Source organism: Lycorma delicatula, chromosome 4 (assembly GCF_047948215.1).
Source record: "Lycorma delicatula isolate Av1 chromosome 4, ASM4794821v1, whole genome shotgun sequence".
NCBI classification, from domain to species: domain Eukaryota; kingdom Metazoa; phylum Arthropoda; class Insecta; order Hemiptera; family Fulgoridae; genus Lycorma; species Lycorma delicatula.
In genome coordinates this window covers 55,813,330-55,835,958 of record NC_134458.1, presented here as the reverse complement: position 1 = coordinate 55,835,958, position 22,629 = coordinate 55,813,330, and the positions used below count along the sequence as shown (strand labels likewise).

At 28.3% G+C, this 22,629-nt stretch overlaps 2 protein-coding genes across 2 annotated transcripts in view; one reads left to right on the top strand and one right to left on the bottom strand.

Annotated features, from left to right (window-relative positions):
- The window catches only part of Zir (dedicator of cytokinesis), a 102,237-nt gene extending 99,859 nt beyond the window's left edge, over window positions 1-2,378 (top strand). Inside the window, exons 38-39 of the mRNA XM_075362981.1 lie at window positions 1,357-1,483; window positions 1,943-2,378. Coding sequence (XP_075219096.1) covers window positions 1,357-1,483; window positions 1,943-2,090 — 275 coding nt within the window. The 3' untranslated portion in view covers window positions 2,091-2,378. The remainder of the gene's footprint in view (window positions 1-1,356; window positions 1,484-1,942) is intronic.
- Window positions 2,273-22,547, bottom strand: LOC142323407 (sn-1-specific diacylglycerol lipase ABHD11-like). Its single transcript, XM_075362982.1, has 6 exons — window positions 22,437-22,547; window positions 12,496-12,655; window positions 8,909-9,082; window positions 5,684-5,857; window positions 4,719-4,906; window positions 2,273-3,045 (listed from the first exon to the last, which is right to left on the bottom strand). Exons 1-6 carry the CDS (start codon window positions 22,511-22,513, stop codon window positions 2,868-2,870), a joined length of 951 nt encoding a protein of 316 aa, XP_075219097.1. The 5' UTR covers window positions 22,514-22,547; the 3' UTR covers window positions 2,273-2,867.
- Between the last annotated feature and the right edge of the window lie 82 nt (window positions 22,548-22,629).

Here is a 22,629-nt window from a genome sequence, read left to right as displayed (position 1 = left end):
TCTATGTTTTTTCTGTTATGTTTTTAAATGCTAAAATTTATTTTTATATTTTATTAACAGTTTTTTTAATAAATTTCTTTATTTCTAATTTGATCCTTTTTTTGCAATAAATTAATTAAGACCTATTTTTTTGTCAGATAATATAAAAAAAACCCAATATAGTAGTGATTAATAAAAAACATCATATAGTGTGGATAGAGGGTAATGAGTATATACATAAGGATACATTTGTTTATTTTTTGATTTTATTAAAATCAAAAGTATGTTGTTTACAGCTGAATTGGTTTTTTAATATTTTTTTTTTAAATACTGAATAATAGTTCAGTGATAATTTGTAAACTGAAGAATGTAATTAATTATTGTACAGTGGATGAACAAAATGTTTTATTGTTCTTAAAATAAGTTAGAAATTACATTTATGTTTCTGAATTGTGCTTTCCTGATAAGGTTTTCTTTTTTTTAAAACAGCACATGTATATTGTGATAAAAAAATATTTCTTTTGCTATTCCGTGTATTGCAGTGGTGCTAAAGCGAGCTTTTACCCTTCCATATAACTTTTCCCCAAAAGTTTTTCATTCTTCATAAAACCATCAATATCTTCTATAATTTTCATCGGGATTCCAATATTTTTATGCGATAATACTTCATTTATCATTATACAGAATATGGAAGCAAGGAAGTATAAACAATAAAAGGTTCTAAACTGTATTATATAAAAGGCACTTATGCTTTTTTTAGCAAATGTGGTGTTCTTGCCTCATACAGGTGGAACTAAGCACAAGGTATAAAAAGATCATTATATGTGATTCAGTAATAAACAGTTATTCAGGTATGATTGTTTTCTGTCTGAGGCTCTCTCCTTGATGAGATACTATTTTTGTTTCTTGCTTCGTATGCATTTTAAAAGAATCGCTGCTAAATAATTTGTGCCTAAAATAATTGCTACAAGATTTGAAAAATCTTGCCAGAAATCTTTTATGAAAACTTATTGTTTAAGCCTAAGTATTGTAAAGCCTACAGATGGTTTTCTAACTTTTTGATTGGAATATTATGTATCAAATATGTTAATGAAACAAAAACTAATAAAATATATATTCATTCACATCGGATGCACTGGTACATCATAGTAGGAATAAAATTTTTATCCAAAAGTAGCCCAGTTAAACCTTCACTGGAAGTAATAAGATGAGTGTTACATTGCAATATTTATAATAGTCTACTATCTGTGATAAATGAGGCCTTTGATAGGACTAAATTCCATTATTAACTAAAATATAATTTTTACATTGTTCAATTCTTTTATTAAAAATTCCCTAAAACCATGTTTGTTTATATGCTTTTCTTTTTTTTTTTAGGAACAACAGTAAATCAAGGCCCTATGGAAGTAGCAGTTGTCTTCCTATCAGATTTGGTAGATGGTGTACAACCACCGACAAAGTTTCAGAATAAACTTAGATTATGTTTCAAAGATTTTTCTAAAAAGTAAGTACATCGTCAGTAATTATATTACCTCATTGAATTCAAACATAAAAGTTGTTAATGTATACTGTTGACTGACTTACAATCTTTGCCAGTAGTATTTACCGTTATCAACCTATTTTGTTATTATTATTGTTATTATTTCATTTATTATTTTTTTTATTATGTTAATTAATTTCTAAGAAATAGATTTTTAACATGTTTAATTCAATTTTATTTAAAGATGTATATTTAATTCTCAAAATATAAAATTGTTTGAATTATTCCAGCTGTTTCTATTTAGACGTTATGTACAATCTCAGGAAATCATAGATATTATATATTTTATAAGTAGCATAAAAGTAAATTTTATGATTGAACAAGATATTTTATGTTAAAACTAATGTATTAGATGTTTAAATTTTATTTCCTCTGATGTTACACTAATGCTGAACAATGTTCTGCTATTTTTGGTTTTTTAAGGTGTTCTGATGCATTGAGAAAAAACAAAAATTTGATTGGACCTGATCAACGTGATTACCAGCGTGAATTAGAAAGGAATTACCATAGATTCAGTGATAGACTGATGCCTCTTATTACTGTTAAGCTTGCTGATAGAAGAAAAGTATAAACATTATTTATCATTGTTAGTTTCGTCTAGTTAATTGAATTTATTTATTATTACCTACCAGTAGAAGAAAAAAGTAATAGTAATATAAAAAATGTAAGTACCTCACTCTTTGTATTTTTAATATTTATTTATTTACTGTCATTATGTTATAATGAACAATAAAACTTTTCTAAGTGGTATTATTTATATAATATATATATAACTAAATACTAGTTTTGATAGTCACATAAAGTTACTCTTGTACAAATGCCTCTTGTTGGAATAAACTATATAAATTATGATCTCTGATAGTGTTGTTTAGTTCTATTGTTAATCCCAGAAAAAAATCCATAAAGGTAATATTGTTAGACCATTAGTAGGGAAAAATAAACTTCCTTGGACTAGCACTAATTAATTGATAATAGCAATGAAGTCAGTTATGCTGCATTAATTTTTTTGTTTGCATTTCTGAGAGGACAAAAATTAGCAGTGTACCTCATACCTCTCAACTTTATATTGAAAGTAGAAACCACATTATGGTATGAATTTATTTCTTAACTTTGATCAGAATATTGCTTGACATAATTTATTCTGCTGGAATACAAGTTCATGTTTGATATTTAGAAATATTTTCACTTAAACCATTTGCCAAAATATTTATTAACTGCAGAATTTGACTGATTCTTTAAAAAAAATTGTTTTTAAATTGGACTGGTATTTATAGCAAATTTATATTTTTAATTCCAGAACAAATATTTCTTTAATGAAAAGCTTATACATAAAACAGATATAAATGATTCAATATTTTGGAGTTGCATAGTAAAATTGTTGTTGAGTAGCCTTTTGCATGAGAAAGGGGTTAACAATGTATAGAAATCTTTTTGGTTGATCAGCTTGCACCCAGTGTCCAGCTTTTTCAATTTTTACAAAATAAGCATCTGGAAATATTTTCTCAACTTTCTTAACATCATTAAAGCTGAAAAAAATGTAACATTTTGTAAGTACTTTATTATAAAAACATTGTTAATACAAATTCTTTATTTAATGGTTGAAGTCCAATTTGATCATTTAGTATTATCAAAGAATATTTGTGGAAATGTATATTTTTCACAGATATGCCTAAAATGTAAGTCATATAAACAGTCAATAAAACTTCAATGCTACAACTTAAAAAAAAAAAGAAGAAAATCAGCAATTCAGAAGACCGTTTACTTTAACAGGTTTTTTATATTATCACCAACAGTTCAATGCAATACCAAATAATAAAAACAGTTATAAAAATTGAAAAACACGACTGCCAAAAACTAAAAAAAAATAAAGAAATAAATAGATTGAACTAAAAAATTGACAATAAATTAAACTAAAAAAAAGAAAATTAGGTATGGAAATAAGGGACTAAATATCATTATGCAGTATTTAATTAAATAAAAAGATGGGTGACCAATCAACTTTCAGGCAGTTTTAATTTGTTTAAATATATTTTTCATGTTGTAGCATAGCAGGCATTTAAGGTTGTCTAATGATTAAGTTCTCACCAGGTCTTACATCAATAAGAAAATTTTGTCCTTCAACGAAAATATTTAAATGCATTTGGGGTATCTGAATAGTAATTGTTCTATATTAAAGAGTTCTGAGTAGCAATTATCCTATATCAAAGGCTGCTACTTTTTCCCTTTTTTGTAATTGTTAGGTTCACATTAATGATACCTTAGAACCAGTCTGATAACTGTTTTTTCCTTCGGGTTGCTGTAAAATCAGCCTTTTGGTTGAAGGACATGTAAAACCTAATACCTCTTACAAATACTCTTTCCACACCAATATCAACATCAGTTGCAACTATAAAAGAGTCTCATACCAAGATTATCTGTTACAAGCACTGGAAAAAATTCTATTATCTTGTTAACAGAATTATTAAAAAACATCAATTCATAAAATTTCTTTAAGAGCATAACAAACTTATCTGAAATTATTGATTAAGTGATAAGGGAATCAGTTGTATGTTTATTTTCATAATGAAAAAAATATGCACAAAATCATCTTACAGTTTGTCATTAGTCTCCAGAGGCTACAAATATATCATTCTTGAATGTAAGATGCTTGAGTGGAACACTCCCATATCTTTAAGGGATGTTATTAAGAATATAAATTTGTAACCTACTTGAGAATGTTTTGATGCTTTCTAGGCAGACATGTTAGTTTCTTTGATAGTATTCAATGAGCTTTAAAATTAAAATATCTTTGGAAATTGTCTCCACTCCCTTCCACGGTAAGAGTTAAATATGTAAATTGCTCACTATTATTTTGAATCTAGTGTATCTAAATTCTTTTACATAAGAATAACATTTACTGAGCATATAAAGAGCTGTTGATTTAGCAAGCAGGACTTGGAAAAATCGGTTTACAGCTGTTGCTATCACATAACTAAAATAATTCATTGAAATATGTACTTTCTTTCTTTGTACCTTGGAAATTTAATATTTTAAAATAAATTTATTATTTAACTCATAAAAAATGGTAGTACAAGTTACCTTATAATAGAATTAACGTAAACTATGAATGATATTAATAATGATTGTAATTAATGGAAATAAGATAAATTTATAATTTCATTCTGATTACTGAAAAAACCAAAACAAGTTTTACACTTACTCAAAAAAATCTGACTCCTCCCCACAAACAAATAACACAGGTCCTCTGTACAATCCTTGTTGAATAGGAAACTTAGTCATATGAGGAATATATGAATTTCTTATGGCATTCAGGTTAAATTTCCAATCAAACATTCCATTCTTTTTCTTCACAAGACTCATTGACAAAAACGTGGACATTTTTTTATCCTATATTAATAAAAAGATAAAATATTTATTTAAAATAAAGTTTTTTTTAATTATAAAAAACATACTAAACACTTAATAAAAATTACAATCATGTTAGATATTAATTCAGTAAAAATGTATTTTTCCTGCTTTGACAGGATACCAAACAAATAAAAATGATTTTTGTTTTGGTTTGGAATTGTAATATAGTATTTTTGCCCTGTTTCAGTCTTTTGTTTCTAATAAAAGGTTCAGTTGACTTTATTTGCATCGATTTTCTCAGAATTAAATTATCTGCAAGTTTTTTTCAAAATTTTATTTTTTTACTGGCAATTTAATGAAATTATTATTCATCAAACCTAGAAAATTATGTTTTGGAACACCAGTTTTGTATGTTTTGGAATAACATTCTCAGAAATTACCAGAGATACAGTTCTAGGACATGTTCTTTCAACTTTTCAGGTCAAAAGCCATATCAAATTTAATCCCTTAATTTAATTTTCAAGAATTTCAGTTGTAGCAGAGATCAGAGTGAAATCTTTTGGAAACAATAACTAAAAAAACCAAAAAAAAACAGGTGTTTTCTGGATCCATGTTTATATGAACTTATAGTTATTTCCACTTTTTTTTTGAGACAGTCTTTTATACTTAAAGGTCAGTCAACAATAATACTGTAATATTTTATATAATCTCCTTAAATTTTCAAAATTATTGAAATTTATTCTAAAAAATAAGTGTTACTTAAATTAAGTATGAACCAAAAAGAATTTTATAATATAAAAAAACTGACACACTTACATTAACTGATTCAGTGAGCTGTTTTGTAACAGATTTACGGCCTTCTGGAAGATTTAATTCCTTTTTTAGTTTTATATTTTTTAATGCATCAAGTATTACTGTCATATTTGTGAAGCTTTTTGCTGTGCCAATTGGTGAAATGTCGACAATAATCATACTCTCCACTTTCTCTGGCTAAAACATTAATTTAACTTATGAAGATAGCAAACTTAACAGAAGATATTATTATTATATTTATATAAAATTTTACTTAAAGTAATTAAAAACTAAAATGCACTTAAACTAACACTAAATAAACTATTTAACAAAAATACATTATTTTTGATTAAAAGTTATATCATTTTCTACCCTTCTAGAACTGAAATAGTACCCACTACTGGAATGTAGGCAAAATTATGTGTAACATGTACAGATGAGCAGCTACCAGTTTAGCTTAAAAACTATGGAAATTAATGTAATTAATTTTTAAATTTAATACTTTGCCTTGAAAAATAAAACAAATGATTAGATAATTACCATATTTGTTTATATTACATATATCCATGTGTAATATGTGTATCCTAAGCAAAAATAAAAATATTTTTATAATTGTATTTCACTTATTTAAAAAAATACAATATATGTATATATACCTACATTAATTGTAGAAGTATGATTAAACACAGAACTGTAGACAAACTAATCAGCACATCAATAATCATATTGATTCACCAGAACTGGAAATGCTAGGACTGTTTATGGTATTTGTAGCTTATATATGAATGTATGCGGTTAGTCACACCCATTATTAATTTTAAATAAATAGCTATTCTTATTGCCATCTCTAGCATTTGTTTAACATCAGTAAATAATGATTCAGTGAAAATTGCCATGTTACTGTGGCAGTTGTAATCTGATCAACACCAGAAAGGGCACAGAGATCAGAAAATATGAAAACACACTGGGAGGATTTTTTTTTTCTATTTAGCCTTCGGGAATCACTATCAGGTATTACATCAGAGGATGGATGAGGATGATATTTATGAGTGTAAAGTGAATGTAGTCTTGTATAGTCTCAGGTCGACCATTTCTGAGATGTGTAGTTAATTGAAACCTAACCACCAAAGAACAACTGTATCCGTGATCTAGTATTCAAATCTGTATAAAAGTAACTGCCTTTACTAGGATTTGAACGTTGCAACTCTCGACTTCAAAATCAGCTGATTTGCAAAGACGCGTTCACCACTAGACCAACCTGGTGGGTTGTACTGGGAGGACTGCAAGGCCCAAACAGTCCCTTCAAAGAGACTTGGATAATGGCCTGACTAAAGTGATCTTATGCAGTCATAAAAAATGAAAAGAAAAAAAACATTTTCTGCTTGCATATATATATATAAGCAGCTATATATATGTACATATATTGTTTGATAGGGAATTTTATATAAATATATTTTATATACAACTGATGATGCGGGATCCTGTGAAAGTGCTTTTGATATAATAAAATAAGGTAAGTGTCATTTCATTTACATTGTAATTCTGTACTTGGGTTGTTCAAGTTGGTTTTTGATTATAAAAAATACAGTATATATATATATATATATATATATATATACGAGGTGCGACAATAAAGTAATGAGTGAGACTGATTTTTCTTTGCAAGATGTGGCAACCCTGCAGCTTGCATAGGCACACCATCTTTGACCTTGGTCTATAAGCTACTTCTAGTCCAAGCGGCACATTGATGCAACTGCTCAGTCGTGAGTTGTGCTGTAATAAGTGAACACGTGTTTGTGTCTCTCGTCACAGAAATGAAACCGCAAAATATTGCGCAACGGTATGCCATTTCTTTTTGCGTTAAATTGGGTGAAAACGCAACGACAACTTAAGGTAAGCTACAGAAGGCTTTTGGAGAGGAGGTTATGTCAAGAGCTCAAGTTTTTCGGTGGCATAAAATTTTTAGTGAAGGCAGAACGAATGTTGAAGATGAAGACCGCAGTGGACGACCATCAACCTCATGGACAGATGTCAACTTGACCAGGGTGCGTGAAATCGTACGATCTGATCGAAGATTATCCGTGAAAATGATTGCAGAAGAACTCAACATCAATCGAGAAACGGTTCGTCCAATATTAACTGAAGATCTTGGTATGAGAAAGATTTGTGTAAAAATGGTCCCTAAAAATCTCAAACAACGACAGCGAGAAACATGGAAAAATGTGGCAGTCTATCTGTTAGAGCAAACGTAAATCAATCTAGATTTGTTGAGCCGTGTTATCACTGGTGATGAAGGTTGGTTTTTCAATACGATCCAGAGACAAAACGCCAAAGTTCGCAATGGTGCTCAAAGGGATCACCCAGACCAAAAAAAGCGCACGTGTCCACTTTTGAAGTCAAAAGTGAAATGCATGCTTGTGTGCTACTTCGATTCCAAGGGAATTGTTCATAAAGAGTGGGTGCCTCCTGGACAAACAGTTAACCAATATTTCTACAAAGAAATTTTAGAAAGACTTTGTAAACGAGTTCTTCGTGTCCGTGCCAACATTGCTGATAATTGGATTCTGCATCACAATAATGCGCCATCCCATACTATGTCAGTACAGCAATTTTTAACCTCAAAACAAATTTCAGTACTACCACAGCCACATTATTCACCAGATATCGCTCTGTGCGACATTTTTCTATTTCCATGAGTCAAAATAGCGGTCAAGGGACACCATTTTCAAAAACACAAGATGTCCAAAAAGCTGTGACGAGGGACACAAACACATCTTCACTTATTACAGCACAACTCACGACTGAGCAGTTGCATCAATGTGCCGCTTGGACTAGAAGTAGCTTATAGATCAAGGTCAAAGATACACCATCTTTGATCTTGCGTAGGCACACCGCCTACGCAAGCTGCAGGGTTGCCACATCTTGCAAAGAAAAATCAGTCTCATTACTTTATTGTCACACCTCGTATATATATATATATATATATATATATATATCAAATGTCATGTCATATTTCTGGTTCACACCAGTTAATTGAACAATGCACCTACTTTTTTTTTTTTTTAAAGTATTGACATTAATACAGTATTTATACACAAAACTAGATAATAAATATTAATTTAAGAAATCTAGATTAACTATACTGAAATGACATAAAAAAAACACAGTACAGCTTTAAAAATTTCTATGAAAAGAGCATAGAAATGAAACTGTGCAAAATTTTCTTTGAAAAAGTAACTTTAAACTTACATAAAACAATGTAAATGCCATTACAGCTCTTCCACCCATACTATGTCCTATTAAAGCAGCCCTTTCAATTTTATGCTTATTCATAAATGCATTTATATCTTCTGCTAAATGATAATAAGTGTGTTCATATGTATGTGGACTATCTCCGTGGTTTCTGGCATCCACTAGGTATACCTAAAAATAATTAAATATGTTAATGTATTTATTTCAGTTTATCTAAAATTAATTTTGCTGTGGATATCACAAACCAGAACAAAAAAATTCAACTTAAGTTATAACCATTAATTTTACTTCTCTTTCAGCTTTATCTTGAAACAATTAATGCATTTTTAATTAAAATAATACCAAGTGTTTGTGATTACAGTTGAGTCTTTCTGAACTGCAGATTTTTTTCACTTTGATTAAATAGGGTACCAAAATATAGAGTGTTTCATCTAAAAGCAGGATAACAGTGAATGAATTGTTTTATTCATTATATATTTTTTATTATTACTATCTATAATATTCATTATCAAAAATTGGAAATTGAATAATATATAAACTAAGGAAAAATGTCAACTGCCAAAGCAGTATTGACTAACCATTTCCTGTAAATCACTGAAGTTAAAATGCAGTTTTAACTTCAGTGATATTGGCATATTTTAGTGTCTAATGACCACCGTAGTGAATGCCATTATAAAAAAAGAAGAAAATCATACTAGAGGAGATTAAAATGTACCAATAACATTTTGCAAATTAACACTTAAATCACTGTTTCTATCCAGATAATAGTCTACCGTTATTAGAATTTAGATTCTCTTTAATGGTATAAATATGAATACGTTTATATCTATATTAGCTATTTACATAATGTTTATATTTACAAAAAATAACCAATTTAAAATTTCTGTGTAAATAAAGTAAATTTGTTATTAAAGAAAGTCTCAATTTGTATCTTTCACAAGAAAAATAATAAATGTTTAAAACTATCTGTTAATAATGTCTATCTATCAGAATTAATGGCTTAATAAGAATAAAATGTATGTAAAAATAATGTTCCAAAAATTTATCCATACACATTGTCTGGCATTGCCAGCACTATTTGGCATTTTCTTTTCAAGAATGTAAAATGACTTACAAAAAATTCTGAATGGCATAAATTTATTACTAGGCATAAAATTCAATTTAGATAAATAAATAAAAATAAACAAAAGTAATAAAATGTGGTAAAAAGAAGGAAAACGAGAAATTAAATGTTAAGATAATGGAGCCCAATATAACAGAAGTGGAAGAATTATGCTACTTAGGTAATAATTTCATAAACAAAGGACAAAATAAGGTAGAAATCAAAAGCTCAAACAAGGGGAGCTTTTATGCAAAAAATCTGCTAGTGTCAAATATTGCTATAAGATTTTCTTATAGCAATAATTTTCTTATAAAATAATTATGTGGTTCCATTTAACCACTATGTAGAAGCGAAAAATGGACAATAGAAAAAACAGAATGAAAGAGAATATGGTGCTCTAGAACATTTGATTGATCAATACAATTTGTAATGAAAAGGTCTTAAGATGAATCGGAGAGGAAAGAAATCTGTGACAGAATTTTGTAGATGAAGTAGGTAGCTTGGCCATTTATTAAGATATATTTAGGTCTAGTTAATTTGGTAATAGAGGGTAAAAAGTGTAAAAGAATACAAAGTTAGAATAAATGAAACAGTTAAGGATGAATATGGTAAAGAGTGTGGTAATTATGTTGAAGTTAAAAGGAAAAGAAAGAACAGAAAGAAAAGAGAACAGAATCAGACCAAATAAATATATGATATTCTAAACAAAAATTATAAACACAATTATTTATTCTGAATAAAATTAATGTTAGTTCAAGTCAAAGGAAAACTCTGTGCACTTATTGCACTGTGTGCAATCATGCACTCAGTCTACCCACTAGAGGGGCAGCAAAAGGTTACTCTAAAAATCTGAAAAATTCATGTTTTTTTCTACTATGATTTCTGATGCATTGGTCTGATTTCTGGTGCGTTGTTTGCTGTATGTGATCAAAATTGTATCTTGAATGAAGCAAGGTTTCCAAATCATTCAGAAAGCATTGAGATGCGAGTTATTCAAAAGTAACTCATTCATTTGATCAAATTTTTCTTTGCTGTTTATGCTCACATTTTTATTTTGAGTGAAGTGCTTCATGCGTTAAAAAATCACAACTCAAGAAACAGCGAAATTTTACAGGCTAGAAGCAGTTTGTTGTCAATTAATATACAGATTATTTAATTTAATTTCTAAGCATAGTTTAAATTTTGATTTCGTTTTATTTAATTATTAATATTATTTAATTACTATTGATATTTTAGAGATATAAATTTACTTTTGTTATATAAAAAAGCATGGTGCATTGGTTTGTTTACTGTATATGCTCACATTTTTATTCTGAATGAAGCGCTTCTACACTAGATCACAGCATATATAATTTTATTGAAAGTACATTTACTAAAGCTTTTTCTAAAATATGTTTACAACTTTTTTAATTTTAAATATTAAGCTAATTACTTTACGTTTTTTGTCTGTATTTGTTGTTATAATTTTAAAAATAATGTTTATTGTACAATTCATTTTAAAATATTTAGCTTAATATATGATGTATACTTTAATGGAGCTGTAGTTTTCATGAAAGCATTAGTTAAAGTGCATTAGATTTAATAATGCATAATAGAACGAAAAAAAGCTGAAAATATATCCAAAAACCCCATTTTTGGCTCTAATGTTTATATCAATAAGCATGGTGTGTTGGTTTGTTTGCTGTATGTGCTCATAAATTTTTATTTTGAATGAAGTACTTCTTGGCAAAATGCAACAAAGTAGCAAATGCAGTTTGCTACTTTGTTGCTACATTAGTACGCTAAATTGTATTATATACTAACAGTATGTTGCTACATTAGTACGCTAAATTGTATTATATACTAAACAGTATGTTGTTTAAATTAATATTTATTATACTTATTATTTTTTTTATATTTTCTTTAAAAAAACTATTGTAGACATAAGTTATCCTTCTTAACAAGAAGCATGGTGCATTGGTTTGTTTGACATAATTGATCTACTGGGACAGGTCTCACCCAAAATTTTTCCTCTACTCAAAGTTGAGTTATGAGTGAACATTGGTTCTCCCTACATTATGACATGGTAAGAAAAACACTGAAATGCTGGCCAGAGGGAGCAGCCTTCTAGTTTACGTTATAATAGATTTCAAATTGCTGCAAGTGATGGGAGAAACTTTTTATTTTTGACATGAATTTAATCCTTCAGTCTGAGAACTTTAAAATTATAATTTAAAAAAACTATTAAAAGCATGAGAACTCATAAAACCTCAACTTAGTTTCGCAGTTGTTATATAATTCTATTCATTCCAATTCACATTATATGTATAATCTGTAAAACATAATATCTACATAAATGAGTTAATTACTGTTGGCTAAGAAATTAAAAATTAGTATAATATTGAGGACTGCAAAATTATTGATGTGGTAGTATAATTTTTCATAGAAAATGAAAATAATTCTCTAAATCAACCAGAGATAATAAAAATATTAACATGATTACCTTTTTATCGGTCTCTTTGTGTATTGCATCACCTAGACTATTCCAGTTATTCTTGGACCCAAGTAATCCATGCATGATAATTACAGGTACTCTGTCTTCAATTTTTGGCATTTCTTCTTGAAGTAATGTGTAAGCCATATGAATAGGTTTTACATTTTTCCTAATAAAAACATATCATAAAATAATAAGACAGTACAGAAAAATAAATAGTCCATCATTAACATGCATATCAATAAAAATCTATCTAATAAAGTTATTTAACAGAACTCAAACTAAGAGATGTTTTGCGGTTTATTTAATGTTTTGTGATTTTCTGTAATTATAAATACTCCAATTATATGTATATAATTAACAATTTGAACACGTTAATCCACGTTTAATTTGAACACGTTATCCACTCTATTTTACTGATTGTTAGTATCATTAATAATACTGATTACATCTTTTTTAAATTCATTTGTTAATATATATTTAATAACTTAAATACATAAAATATGCTTTGCATAGTTAAAGATTTACAAGTTTCCATCACTAGATATTGTTTTTAATCGTTTATCTTTGTGAAGTACTTGACATGCTCAGTATATTATATTATTAAAAAATTTGAGTCCTTGTTATTTTGAAATATTGTTTTCTCAATTATTATATAAAAAAATTTTAATATTACTTCTGAATCATACAATTATTTACTTAATAACAAAGAAATGTGTTTTGTCAGTTAACAACAGTATTGAGGTGTAAAAGCAAGAAAAATAATAAAAGAATGTTACATATAAAAAAGACAGTCAGCAACAGAAAATAGAAGCAGATATATTCTAAAATCCTACATAACAATACATAGAGAATCTAATCACCCATTGATGAGAAAAATTATATTTATTGTATGTTGCAAATGAGTATATAAATGATTCAAGACAAGGTTAAAAAACTAAATTAATATTGTATTTATTGAAAAAAAGAATGGATAGGATGATAATTACATAAATAAAATAATTCAGAATACAAAAACAATAAAAATACAGCCATAAAAATTAGTTTAAATAAATTTCACAAAAGCTGATTAAAATATATACATTTCTTGCTAATGCACAAATAACAAAATATATGGAATTGTTTACATACACAAGAAAGAAAAATGTGGCAATCTTTTGTAAGCTGAGTGAATATACAAAAATATTTTCAAATTAGTCAGATGTAGGATAACTATGATTACAGTGGGACCTATAAAATGAAAAGGGGTCTTAATTGTTCTATAAACACCACTTCTAACTTAAATTTTCAATTTTTGTAGCTGATGTGTTATAAATGTACAGGATTTTAGCATACGTATTTTTAAATATGAAGAAGATATATTATTTTTATATTTATCCCAAAGTATTAAGGAAAGTATAATACATAAAATTTTTATAATTATAACATAAAATTTAATTATAGTACAATTAAAACATAAACAAGCACTGACTGCTAATAAAACATAAACACAGTACTGCTGCTACTACTACATAAACTACAGTACTACTAAAATATAAACAACATAAAAATGCTATCAGTAATGGGTGAAATGAAGAATTACAAAGCAGCAAGAGATCATACTTTTGTAAAGATCTAGTAACATGCAGTTGATGAAGGGCAATTTCTGCCCTTTATCAACAGCTTGTCAACATCTGAATCAAAGAACACTGGACAACACCCCTCATCCATCCGCTACAGAAAAAAGGAGACTGGAAATACCCAACAGTTACAGGGGAATCTCACTTGTAGACACAACATACAAAATTGTTTCAAGAATCATCCTCAACAGGATAAATTCACAACTCGTGAAAGAACTAGGAAAATATCAGGGAAGTTGGATTACAACAGAAAAAGAAACAGAGACATGGTGATAACATATGTAGATTCCAAGAAAGCTTATGACTGCATTCACAGAGAATCCCTACTAAAAATTCTAAGACACCTCGGACTACATACCAAATTAATAAACATGATAAAACTGACTCTCACAAACACTAAGTCAAAGGTAATATTGAGAGGCGACTCTCACCACTATTATTCAATTGCACTGTAGAAATGGTAATGAGAGAATGGCTCAAAAAATGCCCTCAAAAGTAAAAACAGGCTGAAAAATCAAAACAAACTGTCCTGGTTTACTGACACAACTTTGGCACTGCTAGCAAACAACATCGATGAAGCTAAACTACAAATATTAGAACGGCAAAACATTACAAGTAAAATTGGCATCAAAATATCATTTGAAAAGACAAAAATTATGCCCCAAAAACCAATACGATTAAAAGAAGTAAACATAAATGGTAATTAAATCAAAATAGTAATCTGATTTAAATACCGCATAGAAATAATAACAAACAATCTAAACAAAAAAATTTCAATCCAAATAAGAAGAAACAAACTAGCTAATGCTCAAAAATTAACCTGATACACTTACAGTAAAAAATGCCTATCAAAAAACAAAAATAAGGCACTACAACACAGTTATATAACCAGAAGTCACTTACGCAGCAGAAACACTCTTCCACCTGAACGAACAATCAAAGACAGACAAACTGCAGAAAATCGGAAGAACCTGCATCAATAAAAAGTACCAGAAAGATGGACAGTGGTGGATTGTGCCCAAAAACGTTGTGTACAAACAGTTAGAATCCATGGTACCATGCGTAAGAGGAGACTGGATTCTTTGGACACATCCTGAGGATGCAAGAATCAAGACTTCTGAAACAGCTAGTACAGTGCAATCTTCAAAAACATCAAGACTGGGTGCAGATGGATAGAGAAATAAAAGAGGATGTGAAGGAAATTGGCTTTACACCAGAAGACACCACAGATAAGATAAAATTAAACAAGAAAATCAAGAACAAAAACAGTCACAAGGAAAAACTCACCACATGAACATTTTCAACACTAGAAAGGGTAAAAAGATTGGAGCATATGAAAAAGTTTTGGAAGGACCGCAAGGCCCAAATAGTCTCATCAAAGAGACTTGGATAATGGAGTGAATAAAGTGATCCTATGCAGCTATAAAAGGTAATAATAATAAAAAACATAACCAATATAAGATAAGTAAAATAAGCTGATCAGTCAAAAAATGCATAAGTTTGAAGTGATGGTCATATAAATAATAAAACCCAGAAATTGGATATATATATATTTATACATATATAATATTTATACATATATATATATTTATATACATGAATACCAACATACATTTATATAAACACAAATTAATGAACCCATTAATTAGATTTAAGAATGAACATTGTGTAAACATGCATCTAAACTTAAACATGGTTGTCAACATTAAAATTACATGAAATGTAGACATTTCAATCTTTTTGTCTTATAAAATGTTATGTTTTGAGACTGATGCAAAAAGAATACAGTGGAAATCATACTTTCTCGTAGATGAATGATCCAATTGTTCATATTACTCTTTTATTGGAATATGTGTTTGTATATTTTTAAAAATAAACATTAGTGAAATACACTATTTCTAAGTATGTTTTGCTCAGAAAACACAACTAAAGAGGGTTGTCTGTTATAAATTATTTTTAAAAAATTACACTTTTTACTTAGAAAGATAAGCTGTTAGAATATGTAATAATGAAATATTTTAATGTTTTTGAAATGAAAATTTTAAATACATTGTCATATTTAAATTAATTATGTGGTTTAAGTTTCAAATTAATAGTAGGATTTATTTATTTATGAACACAATTCAGATAGATTTATCTATAGAACTTAAATTCTTAAGAAGAGTAATTTTTCTCCTTTATATTATGTGACAATATACAAATCTGAGTGTTTGTTTATAAAATTGTAGTATTTTTATTACAAATTAATTCTTCTGACTCTAAAATTACAACTGAAAGAATGAAAAATCACTTTAAATCGTGTTTGCTGTCAGTGCCATTCTAATCATGTATACTTCAGAAGGTTCAAAATACAAAAAAAAAAAAATTACAGTAACTTACCTTTTTAGGAACTCAGTTTGGTTTACTTGCCTAAATTTTAGACTGGCTTGGTCAAATCCAAAATTTCCTTTCACTGATATATTTTATATAATAGTTTTATTCCCCATTTTTTGTCCATAATTTCACTCTTACCTGATTTACCTGTTACGACACATCACACTACAAACGCCTCACAGTAATTTTGGAACATGAATTTGTAGCAATAATATTAGAGCACCTTCATTTCTTATGTTAGATGTGCATAAACCAGCTGTAGTGATAATCTAAAATCAGTATTCCATTGATTGAATTCTCCAGTTACCCTGTTAACATGGTTAGCCATCACTTTGTGCTGCCTCCAAGACAGTGCATGTATCAAAAGCAATGGGGATGTTTCCATGCTGTTTGAATGCTACTATAACTACATATATTATTTTTATAATACAATCAACTGAATCAATACTACTGGCAAATGCTTATAGATCTCATACTGCTTATATAACCATTCAAAAATGTGCAAGGTGAAAGACAGTATATCACACCATCATTAAAAAATTATGTAACATTTGTTTCATACAGTTTACATCTAGTTTCAAAATTTTGTTATCATTTGCAAGCTGTTAGAAGGAATAAACCAATGTGGTTGACTATAATTACAACAATGAAAATTTATTCATGAGATCTGTCTAAAATAAGAAGTTTTTTCATGATATTGGTAATCTGTCTCAAGTTTAATGAATTTCACCTTAATTTTTAATTTTTTTTATACTTTCTTTACGATAAAAAAATTAATATCAAAATAATTTATTACAATAAAAAAATGAAAACAAACTTGTAATACTTTCCTGGCATTGGTTATTAATTCTTATATAGTGGAAAAATGAAAATGTAATGTCAGAAATAGAATGTTTATTAAATGGCCTACCATATTAGATAAACCTAATGTATTATTTCTGTAATTGCTATAATGTTCAAGAAATCTAGTTTTAAAGGATGTATATAAATACCATCACAATCGTTACATTTAATTATATAAATTCTACACAGATTGTTTATTTTAATATTAGTTTTGTTTTTTAAATATACTGTTTAAATGTAGTAGTATTCAGTCAGATGTTGGTGAGAGTAGTTGTGTGCAGGAGGTGGTCTCTTATCAGTGAACTTTATTAGTGCAGAGTTTTAATTTAACATTTATTGTTCCTTATCTCTGTATTGATAATGAGCATTTGTTAATAAATCTTTTGCTTTTTTCTTTGATTCTTCCTTGATCACTGTAATATTGAACTGTATTGTGTTGATTTTGTTTAACATTTGAAAAAAGAACTTCTACGCAGCATACTTGTTTCATGTGTGATTAAGTGTAGAGATGAAATTATCATGTCTGATTGCAGTGTATGTAAGACTCAGGTAAAAACATGCACAAAAATTGTTGCGAATGCAAAAAGCTGTGCCATGCTAATTGTGCTAATATGACTAAGGCTGATATTGATTGTTTAATTTCTGAGAAACAAATCTGGCGTTGTTTCCCCTTGTTCTAAATTGAGAAGGGAGAGTATGAGAGCGGTGTCGGATGCTGAAGTAGGTAAAGCAAACGTTTCACAAGTTGTATTTATCCTTGAAGAGGCTAGTCACGACAGAAAAAGGATGGAAGCTGATTTAAAAAATTTATATAAATTTGTAAATAAAAAAAATCGATCATCAAAACATTGCCATGAAAAAACAGGCAGAAGAGTTACTGAAGTATATGAAAATTATTGAAGATTTATAGCAGAAAAATACTAATCTTAATAAAAAGTCAATGATCTGGGATTTCATTTGGAGGAGGCTGAACAATACAACCATTCGAATAACATTGAAATCTTTGGTGTACCTTTCATATTATTCCTTTGTACTATTAAATTATACTTTTAATTCCATTAATATAAACCACCTAGTACAGAATATTGAGATAAGAAATATCTTACCTTAATTTTATCATGAAAGTACTTTCGCAGGATCCCACATTCTCAGTCATGATTGATTTCAATCATGACTGATTTCAATCATGACTTCAGTCATGATTGAAATCAATCATGACTGAAGTGAATTTCGATTTTGATTGAAATTTTCTGAACAAAATCCAGAGACACTATCTCAGCTATCATTAATAGTGAGGTCTCCTGCCAGTGTTATGCAAGTTTCAAATAAGCGGACAACATTTTTGGAACAATGTGTTACCAAATACATTGCATGTTCAAATCAATATGAATAATACTGTGGCAACTTCCAATTGATATCCCAACTATTAATGCTATTTCCTGACAGTTTTCTTATCACAACATTTTCAACATGCTTAATATTTTCACCTGTCAATATAGACAGGAACCCACTATAAATGTTATCTTCAGCACTATTTTGGTCATCATAAAAATGCTTATACAAATGGTAAATTGCTGTTTTCCTCATTGCTGATATTCAATTTACTTTGTCAAGCAGTTTTAATGTTACTGATTGTGATTTTTAAGCAAAATGCAAATTTGATATTTGTGGGTTGTTCAATCGTTGACATTTTTAATTGTGACTTGCTTGATATTAAACAAGCAGCCTTATTATTCTTCCATGCAGAATAGTAAACATTTGATGCAGCTGTGTCATAACATCTTGAGTGCTGCCGACATAAAAACCAAACATTTCCTTATCACAGTTGTCATTTTAAATGGTACAAGGCGGATTCCAAGAACTTTTTGAACCTACCTTATATGTACCTATAAAAATGAATTTTCATGCCTTCTACAGCAACACTAAATTCTCTAAAACTTATTGTTTCCATACTTTACTCCATTTATTGTATAAACCAAACTCTTCCTAAATTTATTACAATAGCAGAGTATGCCTCAGTGTTATGGAATGCCGTTATTACAGTGATATTTAACCCTTGTTAATACACCTTTTACTGAATATTTTCATCCTTCTTTCTTTTTTATTTGAATATTAATAAAAAGCTTGCTTTAATAACATAAATAATTATTTTGCGCATAAAGATTATAATTATTATTGTCATTATTTTGGGCACCCTTCTATTGGAGGATGTATGTTGTCCAAGGCCCCACTCTGTTGGGGAGTTGTTAAGATGGATCTATGACATTGAAAAGATGACATCTTTGTAGATTTCCTTTCTAACTAGTCATGAAGAAATTAGTTTATATAGTTACTGTACTACTGTATAAAACGTTATTTTATATCAAAATGCTGTAACATCAATACCTTCTACTCCAGTTAACCTTGGCAATCCAAATAATAGTATAAGATTAAATGCATTCACAAAGTTCATAAATTTATAACAAGAACGATACAAATCAAGCAATGCCAGATAAAAAATGAAAGCTATGATAAATGGATATTGAAATAAATTCATACATAAAAAAACATTTACTAACGAATAAAAATTAAGATTGCACCAACTGAAATCAGAAAATTTTATAAGAATAATACTTTTCTTCTTAACATAAAAGTTACACACTTTTTGAATTTCTTTCTTTATTTCTCTATAAAAACAGTAATTGTATACGAGCTAGAAATAGTCTACAAAACATCAGATTTGATTGTTTTGTATAACAAATTCAAAAAGTACAAATATGACGTAAAAGCCTATAAATACACCGATGACATTTATACTACATGAACAGTTTGCAAAATAAATATGTACTGTTAATTGTTATGAAATTAATTTAACCCTACTTAGATTTAATCAGAGTTTAAGTAACAGATAACTGATACATTGATGCAAGTTTAATTACAAAAAATTGGAAAACAGAAAACACTCGAAAACCATTTTCAAAAACAATTTCTGAGCTTTTTCTATTTAAAAATTATTTCAATAATCATTCATTATAGTTACTGTATTTAATCTGAAGGTAATGGATTTAGTCGTGATCTTCAGAACAATCAGAACCAATAACCATAAGATGTTTGTTTGTACCCAGAGTAATATAAACAATTTGTTTGTTACAAAACAAACTAATGTAAATGTAGTTGGCCTGAATTGAAAACCACTAAAAGAAAGTTACACAAGACATTCTTTGTTCTATCTACAAAATATGGCAATCATAAATGATTACTTTGTGATGGTGCTGTTAATAAAACAAAATCATTGACAATTACAGCAAACGTAAATCATTTATAGACATATCTGATAGCTGCATGCTGTATTTTCCTGCATTATTTACTGAAATGGTAAAAGAAAAAAAATAGCTGTAGACATGCTCGGAATATAGATGTTTTTTATAAATAAAAATATATTAAAATATTCCATTACAGAATTCACGAAAGAGTTAGTGATTACTTTTTTTATATCAAGTCTGTACAAGAAGAGATTGATAAAGAACCTTATCATCTTCTTTTAAAAACAATTGCTAACATGCTGACCTTGTTAACTCATTAATGCACATCCAGGAGATTGGGAAGCAGTACAATTTTCACAGTTTGTAATATTTTTTACAATGTCAATTTATTTCATTTCATGTTCAATATTTACATTAGTGATTAATAAATTACAAAAATATAAGGTTATGAATTTGCCTGTAATGAAAAATTATAAAGATATTTTGAACACCATACTGAAATTTCATTTTTTGTTAAGTTTCAGCTATTTTCATTTATAGTTATATGAATTTATTGTGATTGACTAGTTAGTACTGTAAGCTTTGTGAATATGCTCTTTAAAAAAGTGAAAAATAGTTCAAGTTATTGTTCAAAAAATTTAACCAGAAATTTGGAACCCTCAACAATATATGTTATAAGATTTGGATGGTATTTGTTTTTCAGGTTCTGAAAGCTAAAATGGTCTCAAATTAAACTAAATGAAAATGATAAAAATATACATTCTTCAATTGCTTACCCTTAATAACCTAAAATGTGTTATTATTTTGATGTAAAAAAACAAATACATCTAAGAGGCATAAGTAACCTCAAATTGTAAATGTATTTTAAAAGTGAGGATTATGAAATTATTCTTTAAATAATTCATGAAGATTTGAATTTGACATTTGTTTTTATTAAACATATTAGATCTTTCAACTTTTACAAAAGGAAGGTTCTTACAAGAAACAATTTCAAGATGAAGATGTAAGTGTATGATTATATAATAGAATATTTTGAAAATGAGCAAGGACTAAATTCTGTCAGAAGTATGATGTTCATGAACAACTTATACGTAAATAAAAACTGATTTTTTTCAACAAAAATATTCTACCTTTGTTTATTTATATAGATACAGCTTTAAATAAAATAATTATATTTAAAATTTTCCTTTCAAACCCACAAAAAATGTTGCTGCTTAATGAAACAAAAATTACTGACTGTCAGTCATTAATACAAACATGGTTGAAGTTAGATTTAGATTACAAGAGAAGTTGGAAGTATTATTTTACACTGAGTGGCTTCTCAACTACTAGCTGGACCCTTCGTGCAACCCACAGATCTGGACGAGTATGTGTGTAAATTTATCATTCTAAGACGGAAGTAGCACCTACACGAACTGCTGTATCCATAAGGCTGTTATGGAGCCACACTGATGGCATATGAGATTTCCATGCTGCTTATGAAGGGAAGAAGGGATCTACAGAAAGATAAGCTGTGGAGATGGATAATATGAATAGACTGTAAATACATGAAAGGGCTTCAAGTTCTTAGGAGTATTGCAGTAATTTACAATCTTGCCTACGATAATTTACCATGGCTGACTCATACTAAAGAGTGAAATATACTTTTTATTAATATGTGTGAAACAAATCTGAAAGTGAAAGAAATTATTTGATTCATGATTTAAATATTCCATGAACAAAGTATCAGCTTTCTAAGAATTAATCCTTTGGGTGAATTTTGACTCCTAAAACTGTTATCACACCAAACTAGCCATGTTTGTAATTATGGTATAGAAATTATTTTTATTATTACTTCCTTTTTTTCAATGCTGAGTCTTTAATACAAACTTACTTTCTCATCGGTTTTAATCCACTAACACAAAATACAAATAAAAAGAAAAAAAAAGCATACACTATTTTAAACAACATTACATGAGACTGATCATTAGTTTACAAGTTATACATTTTTATCTCAATAACAAAATCAACTTTTTAAATTGTTTATCATTATTGATGCTGATAAGATAAAGCCATTGCAATCCATA